This window comes from Protopterus annectens, chromosome 2.part2 (assembly GCF_019279795.1).
Source record: "Protopterus annectens isolate FY-2018-M chromosome 2.part2, PAN1.0, whole genome shotgun sequence".
NCBI lineage: Eukaryota > Metazoa > Chordata > Ceratodontiformes > Protopteridae > Protopterus > Protopterus annectens.
The window spans coordinates 163,619,549-163,638,109 of record NC_056730.1 but is presented as its reverse complement, the minus strand read 5'-3'; the positions used below and the strand labels follow the sequence as shown (position 1 = coordinate 163,638,109).

Below are 18,561 nucleotides of genomic sequence, written 5' to 3'. Positions count from 1 at the left end.
CAGCACCAGAAACACTAGATCCAGGGATCTGAACTTCCTTTGTGACATAAACAGAAGGTGGTGGAGAGACAGATATGTGCCCCAAAAGATCCCTGTACTATTGAATACACTCCCCATTCATGTAAAACAGTGATCTTGCCTGACCCTATTCAAAAGAAACCTTGACAATTGGATGGGAAATTGTAAATTTACTCCCAGTCTGGTCCCCATGGCCCTTATGGAAAGAGACTGTTGATAAGAAAAGTATTATCCTAACTAACACCACCCTACAAATTCAGTTACCTCCCGACTAATATAACCTCTCCCCCTGTAAAGTTGCCCATGATGCTTAGGACCTAAATGGTTTGGGGTGTGCAGCTAGGCTTGTAAGGGCTCCAGTGTTCATTAGCCTAGTAAAAACTTATGAACCTGTGGATGGTAGTCAAGAATGGATTTATTCAAGGATGTTTAACTGAGTCTGGTATGTCTGAAAACAATTAGCACACAACAGCAAAGCCCTTTGTTTTTTTTCTAACAAGATGAATGAATCTTGGGGCATGAGTCTGAAAAAAAAGATGTCAAAGGTCAAGTGAAGTTCCTACCGCAAGTAGGTCAATTTACTTGATATGATCATGGAAAACTGATTTTGATTCGACTTTAGCTACAATGAGGAAGATCTTGTTATTGGCTAATTTGCATACATATCAATCCTTGTTTTTATACCACTGGTGCTAAAAGGGTATTGCAGAGGTTATGTGCTATGGTGGTCAATGCATCACACTGGCACAAACACCATTCCTCTTAACAGTTCAGCAGATTGCTGTAATTCACGGATATTTACAGTTAGTCAGTAATGGCAGGTTTTACAGTTTTATACCTATTATTGTTTAGAAAGTGCATGTTGATACAAACCCTGTTGTTATTGCTCTCTTAACTTTTAAGTGAATTAGAGTAATATTTAAAATTTGTCCCTGCTTGGGGCAATTTCTCTGCATTATTTTTTATGGAAGTCTTGAACAAGGGTGTTGAGAAGTATAACAGGTCCCACTGCACACACATATAGGTTCATAGGTTCATAGGTAAGTACTAGGCTATTGGCCCTAGGGCCTATATAAGCCTACACAAACGGTACCCTGGCTTTTGCCACCCAAGAAAATTATTTTCCTGTGCCCCTGTCAGCAGAGCCACAGAAGTGATTCCTGGGGTGAATTTCCTATCTCCCATCCAATCATCAAGATTTTTCTTGAAGAGTGCTAATGAGGAGCTTTCTTTGATATAGATAGCTAGTTTGTTCCAGAGTATGGGAAGTCTCTGAGATAAGAATCTATCCCTCCAGCATGTTGTGTTTATTCTGGTGACAAGGTTTAGGTCCCTAGAGCGTGTAGCTCGGAGGGATTGGGATTTCTTTAAGTGGAGCATGTCCAACATCTCTGAGTTTGACGTAGCTTTGTATGTTTGGCAGAGATTGCCTCTGAGTAGGTGATATGTGACAGAGTAAAGCTGGAGTTTATTGAGATGGTCTGCATAGGGCATCTGTTTGAGGCTGGTAATCCTCTTTGTGAGGTATTTCTGCAGCCTTTCCAGTTATTGTAGATGTCTTGTGAGGTACATACCCAAAGGGGCGTTGTACTCTATAATGGGTCTAATGAGTGATGAGTGGAGGGGAACAATGACCTCTTTTTTCCTGGATGAGAAACCTTTTGTGATGAGGTGTGCCACGTAGAAGGATTTCCTGGCAACTGTGGCAATGTGATTATCAAAGGAGAGACTACTGTCCACCTGTGCCCCAAGGTCTCTTATCACACTTTCAGTGTTAAGTAGAATACCGCCTATGTGGTAGTTCATGAGTACAGAGTTTTTACCAAAAGGGATGACAATGCACTTTTTGGCATTGAGCTTGAGGCCATGGCTTTGCCACCAGGCATCTGTCTCAGTGAGGCCCTTTTGTAGTATGTCTGCATCTTTAGGGGTTTTGATTATGGCTCATAGTTTGCAGTCATCTGCAAACTTTCTTAGCCAAAGACCTTCTGTGTTAGCCTGTACTTCAGAGAAGTAGATAGCAAACAGGAGAGAACCTAGGACTGAACCCTGTGGTACTCCACTTGTCACTGGTCTGAAGTTGGATTAAGAGTCTGCTACTTTCACAGTGTGAGTTCTGTCAGTGAGCCATCTGGCAACCCATCTTGTGACATAGGGATTTATACCTAGTTTAGTGAGTTTATCTATAATTCCAGAGTGGGGGATTATGTTGAAAGTCTTGGCGAGATCTAGATATGCTGTGTGAACCACCTTACCCTCATCTATGGCTTTAGTGACAGCTTCAAAGAAGTCTGTCAGGTTTAGGAGACATGAGCTGCCTTTTGCAAACCCAAACTGGGTAGGGTCCAGAGTTTGGAGATTACCAATGTCACTGTTTATAAATTCCATGATGATACATTCCATAGCCTTACAAGACAAGGCTCGTCAGGCTAATGGGGCAGTAGTTACTGGGGTCCATGGTGGCTCCCCCTTTGTGGAGTGGGATAACCATTGCTGTGTGCCATTCAGTGGGCAAAAAGCCTGAGGTGAGGCTATGATTGAACATGGTACTTCTGTGGGGTGCCAGTTCGTTCTGTAGTTAGTATAGAACGCAGCCTGGGATGTTGTCAGGTCCCATGGATGCTGTGTTCTTGGTTTTGGAGAGTGTGTTTTTTACCTGTGCAGCCATGATTACAGGAACTTTGCATTCTTCCGGTATAGAGATGGGCCCTTTAGGGGGTGAGAGAGGGGTAAAGTTAGCACTGAACCTATCTGCCAGGATGTTGGCAATATCAGTTGGTTCTGTATATTTAGTGCCATTGTGCTGTTACTCAGAGCAGATCTGAGTGTTGCCATTGAGATTCTTGACATAGCTATAGAATGCTTTGTGGCTATCTTTAGAATCAGTGGCGATTTTGTTTTCATAACTAGCTTTGGAGGATTTTATGAGGGATCTCAGCTTCTTACTGAGGCTGACCATGGAGTTCCTCCAATCATGGGATTTTACTCTTTTTTTGCAACAGTTTCTTTCTTTTGTTGTAGAGTTTGTTTATGGCAGGGGACCACCAGATTTTTTTGGAGGATAGCACCTTGGTTCTGTTAGAGATTGCATGATCCATGCACTCGTGTAAGTGCTTATAAAGTGCATTTGTGCAAGATTCAGCAGTTGTATCTCTATTGCCTGTCAGCATGGGTGTCGTTAAGTTTACCACTTTTGTCTTAAGAAGCGTGAAGGTGTCTTTGGAGAATTTTTTTATGGTGGTTTCCCTAATGGGGGGGTGAGGGTGGGTTGTGGATTTCTAAGGTGATTAGCTTGTGGTCAGATCTGACCAACGAGGAATTGACCACTGGTGTGGAACACTGGTTGCCCATGTTGACCATGGCCAGGTCTAGGATATTGCTGCCCCCAGTGGGGGTGAGGATACGTTGAGCCAAGGCGTTGGAATTTATGAATTCCAGAAAACAATGAGCACAAGAGTTGGAAGATGAGTAGTTTTCTCAGTTAATGGTGGGGTAGTTGAAATCGCCCATTATTAGGGTGTTAGGTTGTACCCTAATATTTTCCAGTGTATCAAGAAATGAGGAGTGGGTACCATGGTGCATGGTGGGGGATCTGTAGCAAGCTACAATTTGGACTGCGGTCTTGCCCAGAGTTAGTTGCACTTGGATAATCTCGGATGCATTATGCTGAGCAACTAACCTGGAGGTGTGGATATCCTTAATGAATATGGACACGCCTCTGCCTTTAGTGTTTCGGTCCAGGTTAGGTGGCTGAAAGGTGTGGTATGAATTATAGCCTGGTAATGCATGGGTGCTCTCTGGTCCCTTGAACCAGGTCTCTGTCACTGCACAGATATTGATGTTCTCCATTTTAAGGAGTGCCTCGAGTGAGTGCATTCTGAGGTTTAGACTTCTAGCATTAACCTTGCCTAAAAAAGGCACTATAGGCATGGCAAGAGCCTAAGCCAGTATCTGGAATCCCAAGGGTGACAGCTGCAGGCCATCTCTGGCAAAGCATCATGGTTTGTCGATCATGTCATTCCAGGCAGACAGATACTGGATCCCCTTAAAATGATACCAGAAGCTTAGCCAATTGTTGAAGTCAGTCATTTTGTCCTTGTACTGTGGTATCATTCTGGGTGATGACAGGATGCTACTCAGGGCTAGGGTCATACCTGCCTAGGCTACAAGATCGGACAGCTCCTTCATGTCTCTTTTCATGTAGTCCAGGGAGGTACGTCTCAGGTCATTCACACCAACATGGACAATGACAGAGTCATATTTTTACTTGTTGTGGAGTGACCTGAGTGCATGCATTATGTGGTGGATCCTGGCACCTGACAAGCAGCTGACAGTAACTTTCTCCTTGTTTAGCCTGGTGAGTGGAACATCAGTGTGCCTGACTATAGAGTCACCTATCACTAGAGTATTGGGTACATTGTTATGCCTTATGGGCTGTGGTTGAGTGACACACTGAGTTTGTGGGCTATGTGTCATTTGGGTTGTGTTGGGGGGGTGGAGGTTGTTTGCATTTCTGCTTTGGAGGTCTCTGTCGCTTGGGTAGATTTTTATTGAGAGCCTCCGCGAATGTAGGTGTGTGTTTTGTGTTTCTATGTGTGTGTTTTGGTGGTGTAGGTTTTGAGGGACTATGTGATGAGTGTAGTGTGGTGCAAGTGTTTACCTTCTCCTCTTGACTGTCTAGTCCAGTCATGAGTGAAGAGAGCTTTGCTTCCAGTTTGGCTATATAAGTGCATCTCTCACAGGTTGTACTGTTGGGTGACAGGAGGAGAGGGTTGTCTGTGTACATGAGGCAATTGCTGTATTGCCCTAAGATGTCCAGATTCATCAGGTAGACAGGAGAAAACACCGGGAGCTGACCCTTAGACATGCCTGGATAGGTGCTTATTTATTAAGTACTAAAAACTGTTTTCCTCTAGACAAGTGAGGAAAGTCGAGTGCTGTATTAATTTGTAGCTTATTTAGTGCTTACAATGAGTTCCGAACAAGTGCTGACCTCAAAGAAAAATATTTGAGTGCTAAAACTAAAAAACTGGCTAGTTCTTAAGAAACAAAATTATGCTAGAAGGCTTCCCTCCAACACAGAAAGGCTTGGGAGATCAGAAGCTTACAAACAGTCCTGGATACAGCAGATCTGTATCTGGACTAGATGACTTACAGGAAACAAGCTTAGAAATTTGTTTTTTTTTTTTTTTTTTACATTCAGACATTCACATGCATAGACACTCGCTCTCACACACACTTGCTCTCATACACACACACACACACACACACACACACACACACATACACTCACAGACAGCCTCCCCCCACACATAGACATCCACTTAACATCACATCCCCACACATTCTATCGTACTTATTGACACAGTCACTCATGCTCCAGAATATGCACATACGCACACACACGCACACACGCACACACGCACACACGCACGCACACACACACACACACACACACACACACACACACACACACACACACACACACACACACACACACACACACTACTCCTGTGCCTGCAGACAAACATACAGACACATATGCAAACACCCCCTATCACTACACCTTTGCTGACTTAAACTTATCTGCAACATGGTTTCTCCCATTGACTGCAATCATGACTGCAGTCTTTTTGATGAATTTTCTTAGCTGGCCATGGTAATTTATGCAGATGAGCAATTCTTTGAATCAACATAAATGGGTAGCCAAAGACATTTCTGGTAGAGAGCACATGGCTAATTAGCCACTACTCCAGATTAACCCAAAACCCTTTACTATGGCCTGTTTGACAGCCCTCTGAGTTGAATTTTGTGCTTTTATGCTCAGAGAAAATCATTGTGAGAGGGAAGTCTGAACTGGAAATAGTTACTGCTAGTGGTTTGTCATTTACGGCAGGCCTTACCACTCACAGTAGCCCTTTCTGAATCCTCTCCTCACTCAATGTCCTTCATTGTTTAGTTTAGAGTTTCTTCTGAAATTTATTTATTTATCTGAATATTTATTTTATTTTCATGCAATAAAATGTTTCTTATTTCAGAGTCATTTATAAGAACATTTCTGGCAGCCATTCTTCTCTGTTAAATGTGCCACATAGTTTCAGAACTGCGAATATCTGCTTGAAAACTTAAATGAAGGATGGGCTGTACTTTGAAATAGAATATAGGTGTTTACAGAACAAATATTAGATTTACAAAACTGGTATTTTAATTATAATGTTTCATTTTGTAAAACACTCTGTAGACACTGACATTTATTAGGCTAATTTTAATGGAATCTGTTTCTAAGGCGCCAGGAGAGAACTGCAGTTGGCAAGGTAGAGTGTACATTGACTTCTGACTGATATGGAGGTTGTTCATTCTGCACAATGAAAATTAATAAAAAGGCTGTACACTCAGTATGATAAAAATTAATAAAATGGAGTGCAGGAAAATGATTAAAAACAGACTTGATGACAGACGTTATCTTGGTGGAAATGTGGTAAATGATTCATCATGGGGGATATGCTCACAGACAGGAGTCACTTAAAAAAAACATTAAGACAAAAATAAGGAGATTGAAATAAATTGCTTCCTTCTTCTTATTTAGTTGGCATAGTCTGCCAGCTGGACAAATTAAATTTTCAGTGAAAAGCACAGCGGATATAAAAACTCCAGTAAAATGCAATATATAAAGTACATTTTGATAATCAGAGCACAAGTAATGTGTTAATTTACAAAGAAGAAATAAAGCAAATGAGGCAATGTGAACAAGAAGGAACAAGCACAATTACTTGATAGAAGGCAGGGAAACTGCTGAAATAAGAAATTTAAATTAAGAAAGCAAGCAACTAAATATGTTTTTGAGTATGTGTACTATGAAAACTTGAGATAATATGACTGAATAGCAGCAGATAAAGATACCTAGCTCAAAAGGAGTGTTTGACATACATATATGCATGCACACAAATATTTCTGGCATGGGAAATAATGCTCTCCTAGTCTGCCTATACCCGAGCAGTTATTCTCATAATAAGTGTCCCGATTGTTCTTAAAAATATTCTAACTAGAGCTTGCTTTAAAGTAATTTGGTAGTTTATTCCACGCATCACCTGCTCTTTCAGGGGAACCACTTAGAATATCTATTATTACTATGTAACCCTCTACATAAGTTGTCTGATGATTTTTAACTACATTTTGTTAATCCCAAACATTCCCAGAGGTAGTTGTCTCTAAATGCCCTATGCACCTGAATAAGGTCTTCTCTTAAATGTTTGTATGCAACAGTGTACAAGTTCAGATATTTTAGTCTTTCATAATAATTTAAATTTTCACATCCATGAATGCCCACATATATATTTCCATTATACTCTTTCCAATTTGCTCATGATTTTCTTATAAGGTTTCCATATTTTTATTCCATACTCAAGTTTAGATCTAATGTAACTAACAAATGATTTTACCATTTTTGATATCTTAGACTTTATACTTCTTTTTTATACAACCTATGCATCTATATCTATCATTAGCCAGTTGATTAATAGGATTAGAAAAACTCAAAGCTGGGCCTACCCACATACCCAGATAAATCTACATTTTCAATCACTGTGCACTGTATTAAATATTCACCTTTCACTCTATCTCTTCCACATCTTATATCCTCAATTTTTGATATATTTATTAGCATATTATTCTCCTGTGTCCAAATGATCAATTTAGTCAATTTTTTTATGCAGACATGCCCAATCTTTAACATGTAATCTGATTACACATTTTCAAGTCATCTACATACAGACTGCATCACACCTCAGATGAAAAAGATAGTTCTGAAAGATACAATCTAAACAAGTACGGGCCTAGAGCAGAGCATAGTGGTACACCCTGAATGTAACCTCATATTTTCCTTGTCCAGTTGCTGTATAATACTTGTCATGTCCTATCTACATTGCATGCAGCTATTTATCTTATCAAGAATGCATTTATACTTAGTTCTAATTTATTGATCATTGTTTTGTGCATGTAGCTATCAAATGTTGAAGTTAAGTCTAGATAAATTACATAGCACAATTTTCATTTATAGCTGCTATTATATTGTCAGAGAACATCATGTTACAGGTGGTTACAAATCTACGTTCTACAGATACATGCTGATTTATGGTTTCAAGTCACAACCTTTCCAATTCTGACAATAATTTTTCCAAAATAACCTTTGCCATTGTTTTTCCACAAAATGAAATGAAACTTATAGGTCTGTGTGACTCTACATTTGTCTTTCTCCATTTCCCTTAAAGATAAGTTTAACAAATGCACATCTCCAATATCGAGGAATCTCCCAATATTTATATGACCTAGTAAATAATCAATATAATGGTGCTGTAAGTTCATGCTGAAGTGTTCTCAGGTCATTATTACTAATTCTGTTTCCTACTTGTGCTTTGTTTGGGTTCAGTTTGTGCAGTTCTTTTTCATTGCAATCTAATTTCATTTCTGTATCTGAGATTGCCTGGATGTTACTAGGACAATTTATCACCCTCTTTGTGGAGCCAAACTGCTTTTATAAGATTTCATTAAGTATATTTGCAATCTGTTGTCTCTGAGAATAAATTTTAGAATCTACTCACAGTTTATTTGTTTGTCTTTACTCCAACCACATATTATATATTTATAAAATGTTTTTCTGTTATTGTCAATATCTTTATATAAATGTTCTTCAAATTTTTCTTGATCTTGTCTCAAGCCACATTTAATTTGCCTGTACAGCTTGTTTATTTCAGTTTTCAAAGTTATAGCTCAACCTATTTTCAATTTCTTATATTTTATTTCACCTTAAACAAGTATCTTGGCCTTATGGAAATATTACATCTTTTTTTTAATTTATTTTTTTTTAATTCAAATGATTTCTCTTTCTAAGCTTGCCAAATTCCTTCTGCAATTTTTCCACTGAACGGATAACTCGAAATAGTTTTACATAGTGACTGTTTTGCTTCTATATAGTCTGTTATTAATTTTCATTGCACTGGTTTAGATTTCAGTTTGGCAGAATTATCAAGCAACAGTTTAACTTTTATAACTCCAGGATCACTGCACATCAACAGTGGTAACATTTGACATGAAGTAACAATCATTTCCTTTGGAACACAAACAATATCTAGTATGTTCAGTTTCCTGTTGGTCTTTTTTACAGTCTGAAGCAGTTGTTGTTTTGAACAGATGCTGTAATTATTTCTTTATTAATGTTGTTGAATTAATATTATTCCAGTCTGTTTCTGATAAATTTAAGTCACCAGCCACTATTATTCTTGTCTCCTGTGTTTTGTGCAAAAAATGTATACATCCCTCTGGGTCATTTGCACTTGACTTTGATGGTTTATACACTCCAACAATTTTTATATATTCCATAGTTGTCTTTATTGTCAGAGTTACAAAACCTACAGTATTGGTGTTATCAGTGAACATGTCATAATCTCATAACAATTTTTAAGCCATACATACAAAACTTCCACTTGATTTGTTATTAGAATGTCTGTTACAGTAAAACATTTGTACCCTGAAAGAATTGGTTTCCAGTCATTGTTCTTTAACCATGTTTCAGAAACAATAACACTATCAATCTTGTGAGTACCATAGAAAATTTTCTAATAACAAAAAAAACTTTATTACTAATGCTTCTAGCATTAACAACCATCAGAGATGCATCAAATGTTGCTATCTGTGAACTGCTAAATTTTTGACCTGGCAAAAATCCTGCCATCTGTTTGTCAAATATTGCAATATATGTTCTGCAAAATTTTTTTCCTCTGGTCTTGACAAGTGTACGCCATCCTGTCTAAACATGTGTGCGTAGCATTAGGCTTGGGTGCTCTACACATTTCCATTTTTTTAAATGAGACATTTTTTCATGTAGGTATTTATTCACAAAAACGTTTTAATTCATGGTGGCCTGACTCTCCTCTCTCGCTCTCTCTCTCTCTCTCTATATATATATATATATATATATATATATATATATATATATATATAAAACTTGTGAAAAATATGTTCTAACTCATGTACAAGCTATGCTATTTTAAAGGGATGCAAGTTCCTTACTAACAGTCAGACAGTCCCTGCAAAGGAGATCATTTGTACCAATGTGAATAAAATTAGCTTCATACTTCCTTACATTTAGGCATTCTAAGGCCTTTCTCAATCCTGAATTTTCATTCCTGGCTAAGCATAACAATATGTAATGTTCATTATCTTCCCTGTAAATGTAAGTATCTATTCCTCTTATAAGTGAATCTCCAATTAAAAGTATATAATTTCTGACCAAATCTGAAGAATCTTCAGCTTCTAATTCAGTAATATCTGCTCTATCAGTTAGTATGGTATACATACTAAATCTAGAGTACTTGATAATAGTTTTCAATCTTACTCACAAACACTGGCCAATCTACAATGCATGTACGGTACCTGTGTACTATGGATGTATTCTACCTATGTTCCAAATTTCAGCTGTGCACCACAAATCTATTAATTACCTTTATTTTTAAATTAATATTTGTTTTTGTTCTCTTCACTGTAACTGTTGATGTGTTGCATACCACTGTAAAAACATGTCTTTTGTAATTTGTGTGTATACTGATCATGTCTTACTAAATGTATCTGTAATTTTTCTTTGTGGAGCTTTTCTCCCCAGGCCTCTGCTGAAAAAAGGGCCTTTTCGGCTCAGTCAGACACCCCCAGTTAACAAATGTAAAATAAAATAAAATAAATATCAGTTGTTATAAAGGAATGGTCTTCATCACCATTAGTTGTTTTAATCCTACTGTTTTCATTGCTAATTATATTTTCAAGCATATAATTCTCATCTAGCTGGCTTTGTACCTCCACAGCTTGAGCCGTTTTACCAATTTTGGTCTGTCTCCTTTTTTTTGTTACAATAATATTCTTCAATTCTTCCAAGTTCAAATTTGATTTCTTTGCTTTCATCAGTCCTTTGCCTCTTTTTTTTCCATTTTTTTTTCTTTTGGAAAAAAATATGCTTTTTCTATAAATTGAAGGTTTTCTGATAGAACAATTCCTACATACCCTGTAATCTGTGTGTTTCATAACAAAGGAGTTTCACTTTTAGTATATATTCTCTTTGCATTATAGACAATCAGTTGTTCTTCCTTATTTGTTGTGACCCTTTTCTTTTCTTTCTTTTTTTTTTTTAATTTCTTCCACATGCTCTGAATCCTCAGATTGCTGAATACCAAAGTTGTCATTGGTAGAATCGTGTTTAATAGGGGCTGTGTGATCCTTATGGGAATAGACGCCTCCTTTCCTAAATGTGTTCTATTTGCACCATGTAGTATTATTCATCTCATCAGTCTTGCCGTTAATATAGCTAGCAATGTGTTTTGGGTAGCAGTTATATAGTAGCAGGGATAAAGTAACACAGGTGGTGGATAGTTAAAGAGTGCCAGTGGAAGGAACTGCAGAGAGTAGTAAAGAAGGTCAGTGTGAAGATTATTTGTTACATAGAAGATCTGAAAGGGTTTAAGAACAGGTCAGAACTGCTTCATAGGAAAGAGAAAGAAGAAGCGATCAATAAGAGGTTGTGGTGGTGTACTGAATACCTAGGTCACATCACATTTACATTCCCATGGATCCATCAGGAATGACTTCACTTGAGGAATACATTTGCAAATTTGCAAAATTGTGATCCTTTTTGGTGAAACTGTAATATAAGCTTGTGGAGGTGTACTGAATAGCCAGGTAACACTACACCTACATGCCTGTGAACAAAATATTTGGAAAGACTTGGCCTGATACATAATTATGAAGAGTCATTATTCTTATTTTGGCAAAAGTGTTTGAAATGTTTTGATAATAGCTACATGCAAAAACACAGATGAGGCTTCTTGTCCTGTCAGGCATAAGAAAACACCCTTCACTTAGAGAATAAGTACGTCTGTATAAAGTTGTCTGAGAAAATTACAAGCCGGTTTACCTGCAGTTCTAGTTATTCCCAGTTACAGATAGTTACAATGTTGTCTTCTCTTTATCTTCTGTACCAGACCTATCAGCTCAACTGGAAGCTTACTGCAGCTTTCTTAGCATAACAATTGTTGCACAGGAGAGACGCACACAGGAGTTTAGGAACCAGCAGTGCACTGTCTACTGTTCTTTCAGCAGATCTGGTATAAAGACTTTTGACTATATAGGCAATGAAGGTTCGGGTTGAAAGACTTGTCAGTGGTCATATAGTTAACAGATTTTTAGCAAGATACCAAATTAAATCAAATCATTTTATGAGGAAATAGCTTCACAGTGCTTTCTTGTTCAGAGTATTACTCTCAAGCATGCATCTGCTGAGTTGAAGTACTTGTACTGCAAAACTGATGTTAAATATGAGTCCTAATTTCTCCAGCAAAAAAATCTAGTTAGTTAAACTTGATGGATTTTGTCCATGAGCTGTGGGGTAATATTCTGTAAATACTGTAGAAGTGAATTGTCCATGTGTTGTATGGCATAAGTACAGGCACAGTGGGTCCACATGCCATTTACATATCTGAAGAACAGTGTACAGTGTATTCCTTTGGAAATACCAGCACAGCATAAGTCAGATTCAATAAAATGAGCATAATTAAGTCTCAAGATAACACCAAAAATGAATTATTTTTTTTTTGTAAATAATGAACTATACATGCCACTCTTTCCATTCTCTAAGTCATCTATATTCCTTTCCCCTTGCTTTTTGTACACTACTTCAGCCTACTTATGGGAGTTAGTACAGATTTGGTTCTAGCTGTTAAAGTTATGCATGCTTTGGGTGCCTTGTTCTCCTCCATCAATTCCATTTTACTCAGGAGGGAATGGGTTACAGATCATACGTTCAAAATAGTAATTTATTTTTGTCAGTGATTTTGACTGTAAAGGTAAGCATGCATGTATGGACCTGCACACTGGAATCTGTCATCTCAGTCTACATGGAGCTGTACTAACAATTATAATTCCCAAGACTGTAAAAAAAACAATGGTATTATTTTATCACACAAAACTGTTATATACAGCAACATATACTGTATCATCTCCTCTGGTTCATAGCTTCAGTGTTTGGTGTCCCCATGAAACTATTTTGCAAGTTTACCTCCCAAAACATTTCTCTTGTCAACTGCATATCTGATTTGTGTCTCCTCATCCCTCAGGAGGGCCCACATTTACTCCTGAAGATGGTATGCGGTCAGCGAACACTCCATAAGCATTTGAAATGTTGGAACTTGCTAGAGTGAGTCCTGAAATATGCAGACTGAATAGCCAAAAAAAGTGGACTTAACATTATACTAAATCTGAGATGGCCATTTCAAAGAGTACTTCCTTTCCATTCAGGTATGCTGAACTTGACCTGATACATATATATATATATATATATATATATATATGTATATATATATATATATATATATATATATATATATATATATATATATATACATATATATATTTAAGTTAGGGGGGTGTGGAGGGGTTGCCCCCTGCAATAAAGAAGTTTAAAGGAGAAGAGGGATGTTCAAGATTCGTTCTTTTCTCATAGTTCAGGCTTTTTTTTTTTGGCTTGCCAGCAATCATCATTTCAAATGCCAATATTTCAATAGGGAGTTAAACTCTCAAGATGTCCCCTGTGCCCTAGTCCTTACTAACCAGCAGAATGAGGTATGCCATACCTTTTAAAGAGATAAAAGTGGTAAGAGTGAAGCTCCCCACAGCATGCAATGAGATAAGTAAGCCAGAGTTTACAATAAGTAGCAGGTGCCAAGATGCAAGTTTTATGCTGAGGTATATATGACATGCTGATAAAATTAACAACATCTGATTAATTTATGCTCATCAGTGAATGTGCAGCTGTTAGCACAACCATGCTGGAATAGACAGGGAGAACATGGTTAGAAAGCGAGCAAGATCAATAAAATAAATTAAATCATACAGACACAGAGAAACACACACACTCATACACTCATGCGCGCGCGCACACACACACACACACACACACACACACACACACACACACACACACACACACACACACACACACACACACACACACACACACAAAGAGTTATCCAAATTTAACAGCTTTGAAAAGTAGGTAGAAATAAAGCAAAATTAAAATAAAAGTTTTTTACCTAGCCATGCACAGAACTTTTCAATTTCTTGTCTTCTGCCCCAGTCCGAAAAATCTCCTGCATGGATCAGAACGTCCCCTTCAGGCAGTGGAATATTGTTTGCAAAATGGGTATCAGAGATACACACGAACCTTACGTAGTCCTTCAGTTTTGGAGCTTCAGGCTGCAGCTCATGCAGGCTATGAAATGGAAGTATTTACAAATCATTAATAAGAAGGAATTATTCAGTTCACAATTCACAAAACAAATCAGTCATCATCTGATGTAACAAGTCACTTTCTTGGGTGGAACAACTTACCAATAGATGGACAGTTAACTAACTGCATTTACAGAACAGATTCCCATCAAAGTACATAAAACAGAAAGTACAGTTGTGCCCCACTTACCATAATTGTAGGTCAGAGTAGATTAATGTTGCAGTACTGATTCTTGGGGTCTTCTTGCCATGCAAAAGCTCTTGACTAGCCTGATTTCCAGAGTATTTGTATCATCCGTAGCCAATGGACATCCAAAGACCAACACACGGATGTAATGTTATAAGAAGAGTGTCTGTTGTCACCATATTCAGGGCTTTCTAAGCAGTGAACAAGCAATCTGATTCCCGAGGACAGCACAACCTCCTCACTTGTCTGACTTTGAGTGAAAAAGAGGAAAATCATAGGAGGCAGAAAGGGAATGATAAAGATAACAGGACTATCTGCACAGAACTCTACTCCATGTACCCAGCAAAGGAAAGAAAATTAGTCAGAAGATAGAGGGGCTGGAGGGTGAGAGCATGTACTGCAACACTGATCTACTCAAACATCTATGGTTATGCTAAAATGGGACACAACTCAATTATGTTCTTCATAGTCAATGTTGCAGTACTGATTATTGGGAAAGGTGAGTGGTAGCTCACCCTTATTACCCTGGGAAATAAGGTTTTGCAGGATGGCAGTAGCAAAACCTGCTCTAACCATGGAGACATTGCCTAGGTTATAGTATTTTGTAAAGGTGTGCACTAAGTTCCATGTGGCTGCCTCCTGGATGGCCTGGGTAGGGACTACTTTGAGAAAAGCAGTGGTAGTTGCCCTATGCCTGGAGGAGTGGGGTTTAATGTGCCCAGGTAGAATTTTTTAACTTAATGCAGTTGTCGATCCATTTGGAAAAAGTTTGGATACACGTCTTCCCTGTTTGCCATCTGTGAAAGCCAACAGTAATTGCTCTGCTGTATTAAGGGTTTTTGTCCTGTCTAGATAGTACCTGATTTGCCTATGCACACTCATGGAATTAAGGACTTGCTCTGCTCTTTCTCTGGATCTGGGAAGAAGCCTGGCAGGTGGATAGCTTGTTTTAGGGTAAATTCTGATACCACCTCAGACATAAAAGATGGGTTTGTTCAACTGGTTACCCTATCTCTGTGAAACACAGTGAAAGATTCTTTACACATGAGGGCTTGTAGCTCTGAGATTCACCCTGCTGAGGTGACAGCTATAAGGAAAGTAATCTTCCAAGTGAGCATCTTTAGAGAGGCAGTGGCAGCAGGTTCAAAGGGGGCAAGGTTAGTTTCTCTACCGCATAATTTAGACCTGAGGCAGGAATAGGGTTCCTTCTGGATGGTCTGAAGTGAATTAAATATTTTAGGAAAAGCTTCATGTGGGACTGTGAGAAGATAGGTGGAGCACTATGCAAGCAGGCTGAGGTGGCAGATCCATGCACTTTAATACTGGAGCAGGAAATCCTTGTCTAGCTAGGTCTGAAAGGTACTCCAAGACTGAGTCGATGTCTGCCTAAGAATGGCAGGTTTTCTTGTTGTGACATCAGATGGAAAATCTCTTCTTTTTTGTCAGATAAGGTATTCTGGTATAGGGTTTCCTAGCCTCCTTTAGAATAGAAAGCACGTTTGTGGGATAGGAGGCATTCCTTGATGCCAAACCCAAATCCTCTAGGCTGTTAACCTGAGTGTGGCGATATACAGATAGTCTGGCTTGGCTGAGAAAGTCTACTTCCTGAGGTAGGGTGTGGAATTTCCCCCCACTGAGGGTCATGAGAAGGGAGGACCAGGGTTGCCTTGTCCAGAAGGGGGGCACTAGGATCATGCTGGGTCTGTCCACTCTCACTTTCATCTGTACCATGGAGATCAAATGCAAGGATGGAAATGCATGCAGAAATAAGTTTGTTCATGCAAAAAAAAAAAAGTATTTTTCAAGTCCTTGTCTGTTGAGTTGTGGAGCAGAACTTCTATAGTTGTCTGTTCTGGTGAAAGACAAACAAGTCTGTTGAGGGAACCTTCCGCAACAGACTTGGGTTCAGGAGCACCTCTCTCTTCAGAATCCATCCATTGGGGTCTATAAGATCCCTTCTTACAGAATATACCAGGGTATTGTTCTGACCTGGAATATAAGATGGTATGAGAGTTAGCCCTAGTTCTTGAGCAAACATCCAAATTTTTCTCATTAGGCTGCACAAAGGGTAGGAAAGAATACCCCCTTTCTTGTTTATGTACTACATCTCTGTGTTGTTATCTGCCCAGATATGCAAGGTCACTGTGCTTAAATTTTGTAGAAAAGCCTTTATGGCCAGGTAAACTGCTAATAGCTCCTTCTGATTTATATGCAGTTTTCTCTGTTGTGATGTCCAGATGCCCTGAGCTTTCAGTGAATCTAAATGGGTTCCCCCAAGCTACATCTGAACTGTCCATGATGATGGCAGCCTTGTCTGCTTCTTGTAAAGATATTTGCCCTTGTGTTCTGCAGTATGGTATTCTTCTACCACAGGAGAAGGCATGGAAGGAGGGGCAGCAGGGTATCCCTGAATTGAAAATACTCTTCCCAAAATTTTTTTGGACCCACTGAAGATTTTTCATGTATAACTTTGCCTGTGGGATCATGAGAATTCAGGATGCCAAGTAACCTGGAATCCTCAGAAATTACTATGCTGAGATGTGTTGTTCTGGAAACAGTCTAGTCAAGTTGTTTGTCAGGAAAGATATCTTGTCCTGGGAAAGGAAGCTTTCTGTTGGGCCTAATCTATAAAGGCTGCCAGAAAGAGGAGCCTTGTATGCGGAAGAGTTTGTGAGTTTTAAAGATTTAAGGTGAGACCTACTGTCTAGAAGCAGTCTATGTCGATTTTCAAGATATCTATGGTGTTTTGCTGTGGACTTTCCTTGAAGGAGACAATAAATAAATAAATTAATTAAAAATACACACATATATATATATATATATATATATATATATATATATATATATATATATATCTTATTCATCTGCTCTTACTGTAACTGTCTTAGTTGCTCTTCTGCGTGTTGTTATCTGTTCAGTCACTCTTACTCTGCACTTATTACTGCTTGTTAGTAGCCTTCTAATTTACTGCCTTCTGAACTTGTTTTTTTTAGTCATTTGTTACTTTAATTGAACTGTATTTGCAGTAGTGTTGCTACACGCTCAGGTGTGCTGGCCTGCAATACAATTTGAATTGTATTTACTGCTGTTTTAGCTGCTTTTCTGTAACAAAAAAAATTTCTAAGTTTGTTTCCTGCCTTTCTGTAACTATTGAAGTCCAGATACAGACTTGCTGTATCCAGGACTGTTGGTAAGCTTCTGAGCCCCCCCCCAAGCCTTTCTGTGTTGGAGGGAAGCCTTCTAGCTTATCATTGGGAGTGGTAAGCACTAGGTAGCCTATCTACCATGGGAGGAGTGGGTTTTGGCCCTGAAATTGTAGTTCATTGGCCATTTGGGCAGTTTTTCCATCTCTTTCTACTTTCTGGTTAAAAGCCCGTTTTGCATTTGGTCCCCGCCTTTCCTATAACTAGTGTAATCCAGGAACAGATTTGCTGTATCCAGGACTGTTGGTAAGCTTCTGAGCCCCCCGAGCCCTTCCATGCTGGAAAGAAGCCTTCTAGCTTATCAGTGGGAGTGGTAAGCACTAGGTAACCTATCTACCACAGGAGTAGTGGTTTCTGGCCTAGAAGTTATAGTTTATTGGCCGTTTAGGAAGCTTTTCCATCTCTTTCAACCTTCTGATTTAAAAGCCTGTGTTTGCACTTGTTTCCTACCTTTCCTGTTACTAGTCTAGTCCAGGTACAGATTTGCTGTATCCAGGACTCTTTGTAAGCTTCTGAGCCCCCCAAGCCTTTCTGTGTTGGAGGAAAGCCTTCTAGTTTATCAATGGGAGTGTTAAGCATTAGGTAGCCTGTCTACCACGAGAGGAGAGGTTCTTGACCCAGAAATTGTAGTTTATTGACCATTTGGACAGTTTGTCCGTCTCTTTCAACTTTCTGGTTTAAAAGACCACATCTGCGCTTGTTTGCCATCTTTCCTGTAACTAATCTACTGGGTAGCACTAGAAGCCTTAAACTGATACAAGCCTTCTAGCATAGGAGAGAGACTTTGGAGTGATTAAGTATCAGTTTTCTGTACTTTCTTGCTGTACTTAA

The 18,561-nt window shown here is 38.7% G+C and overlaps 1 protein-coding gene across 2 annotated transcripts in view; it reads right to left on the bottom strand.

Annotated features, from left to right (window-relative positions):
- The window catches only part of LOC122795577 (metallophosphoesterase domain-containing protein 1-like), a 629,119-nt gene that overhangs the window by 453,658 nt on the left and 156,900 nt on the right, over positions 1-18,561 (bottom strand). For both annotated transcript variants that reach the window (XM_044063825.1, XM_044063826.1), the window contains exon 2: positions 14,145-14,323. In XM_044063825.1, the coding sequence (XP_043919760.1) occupies positions 14,145-14,323 (179 nt within the window). The remainder of the gene's footprint in view (positions 1-14,144; positions 14,324-18,561) is intronic.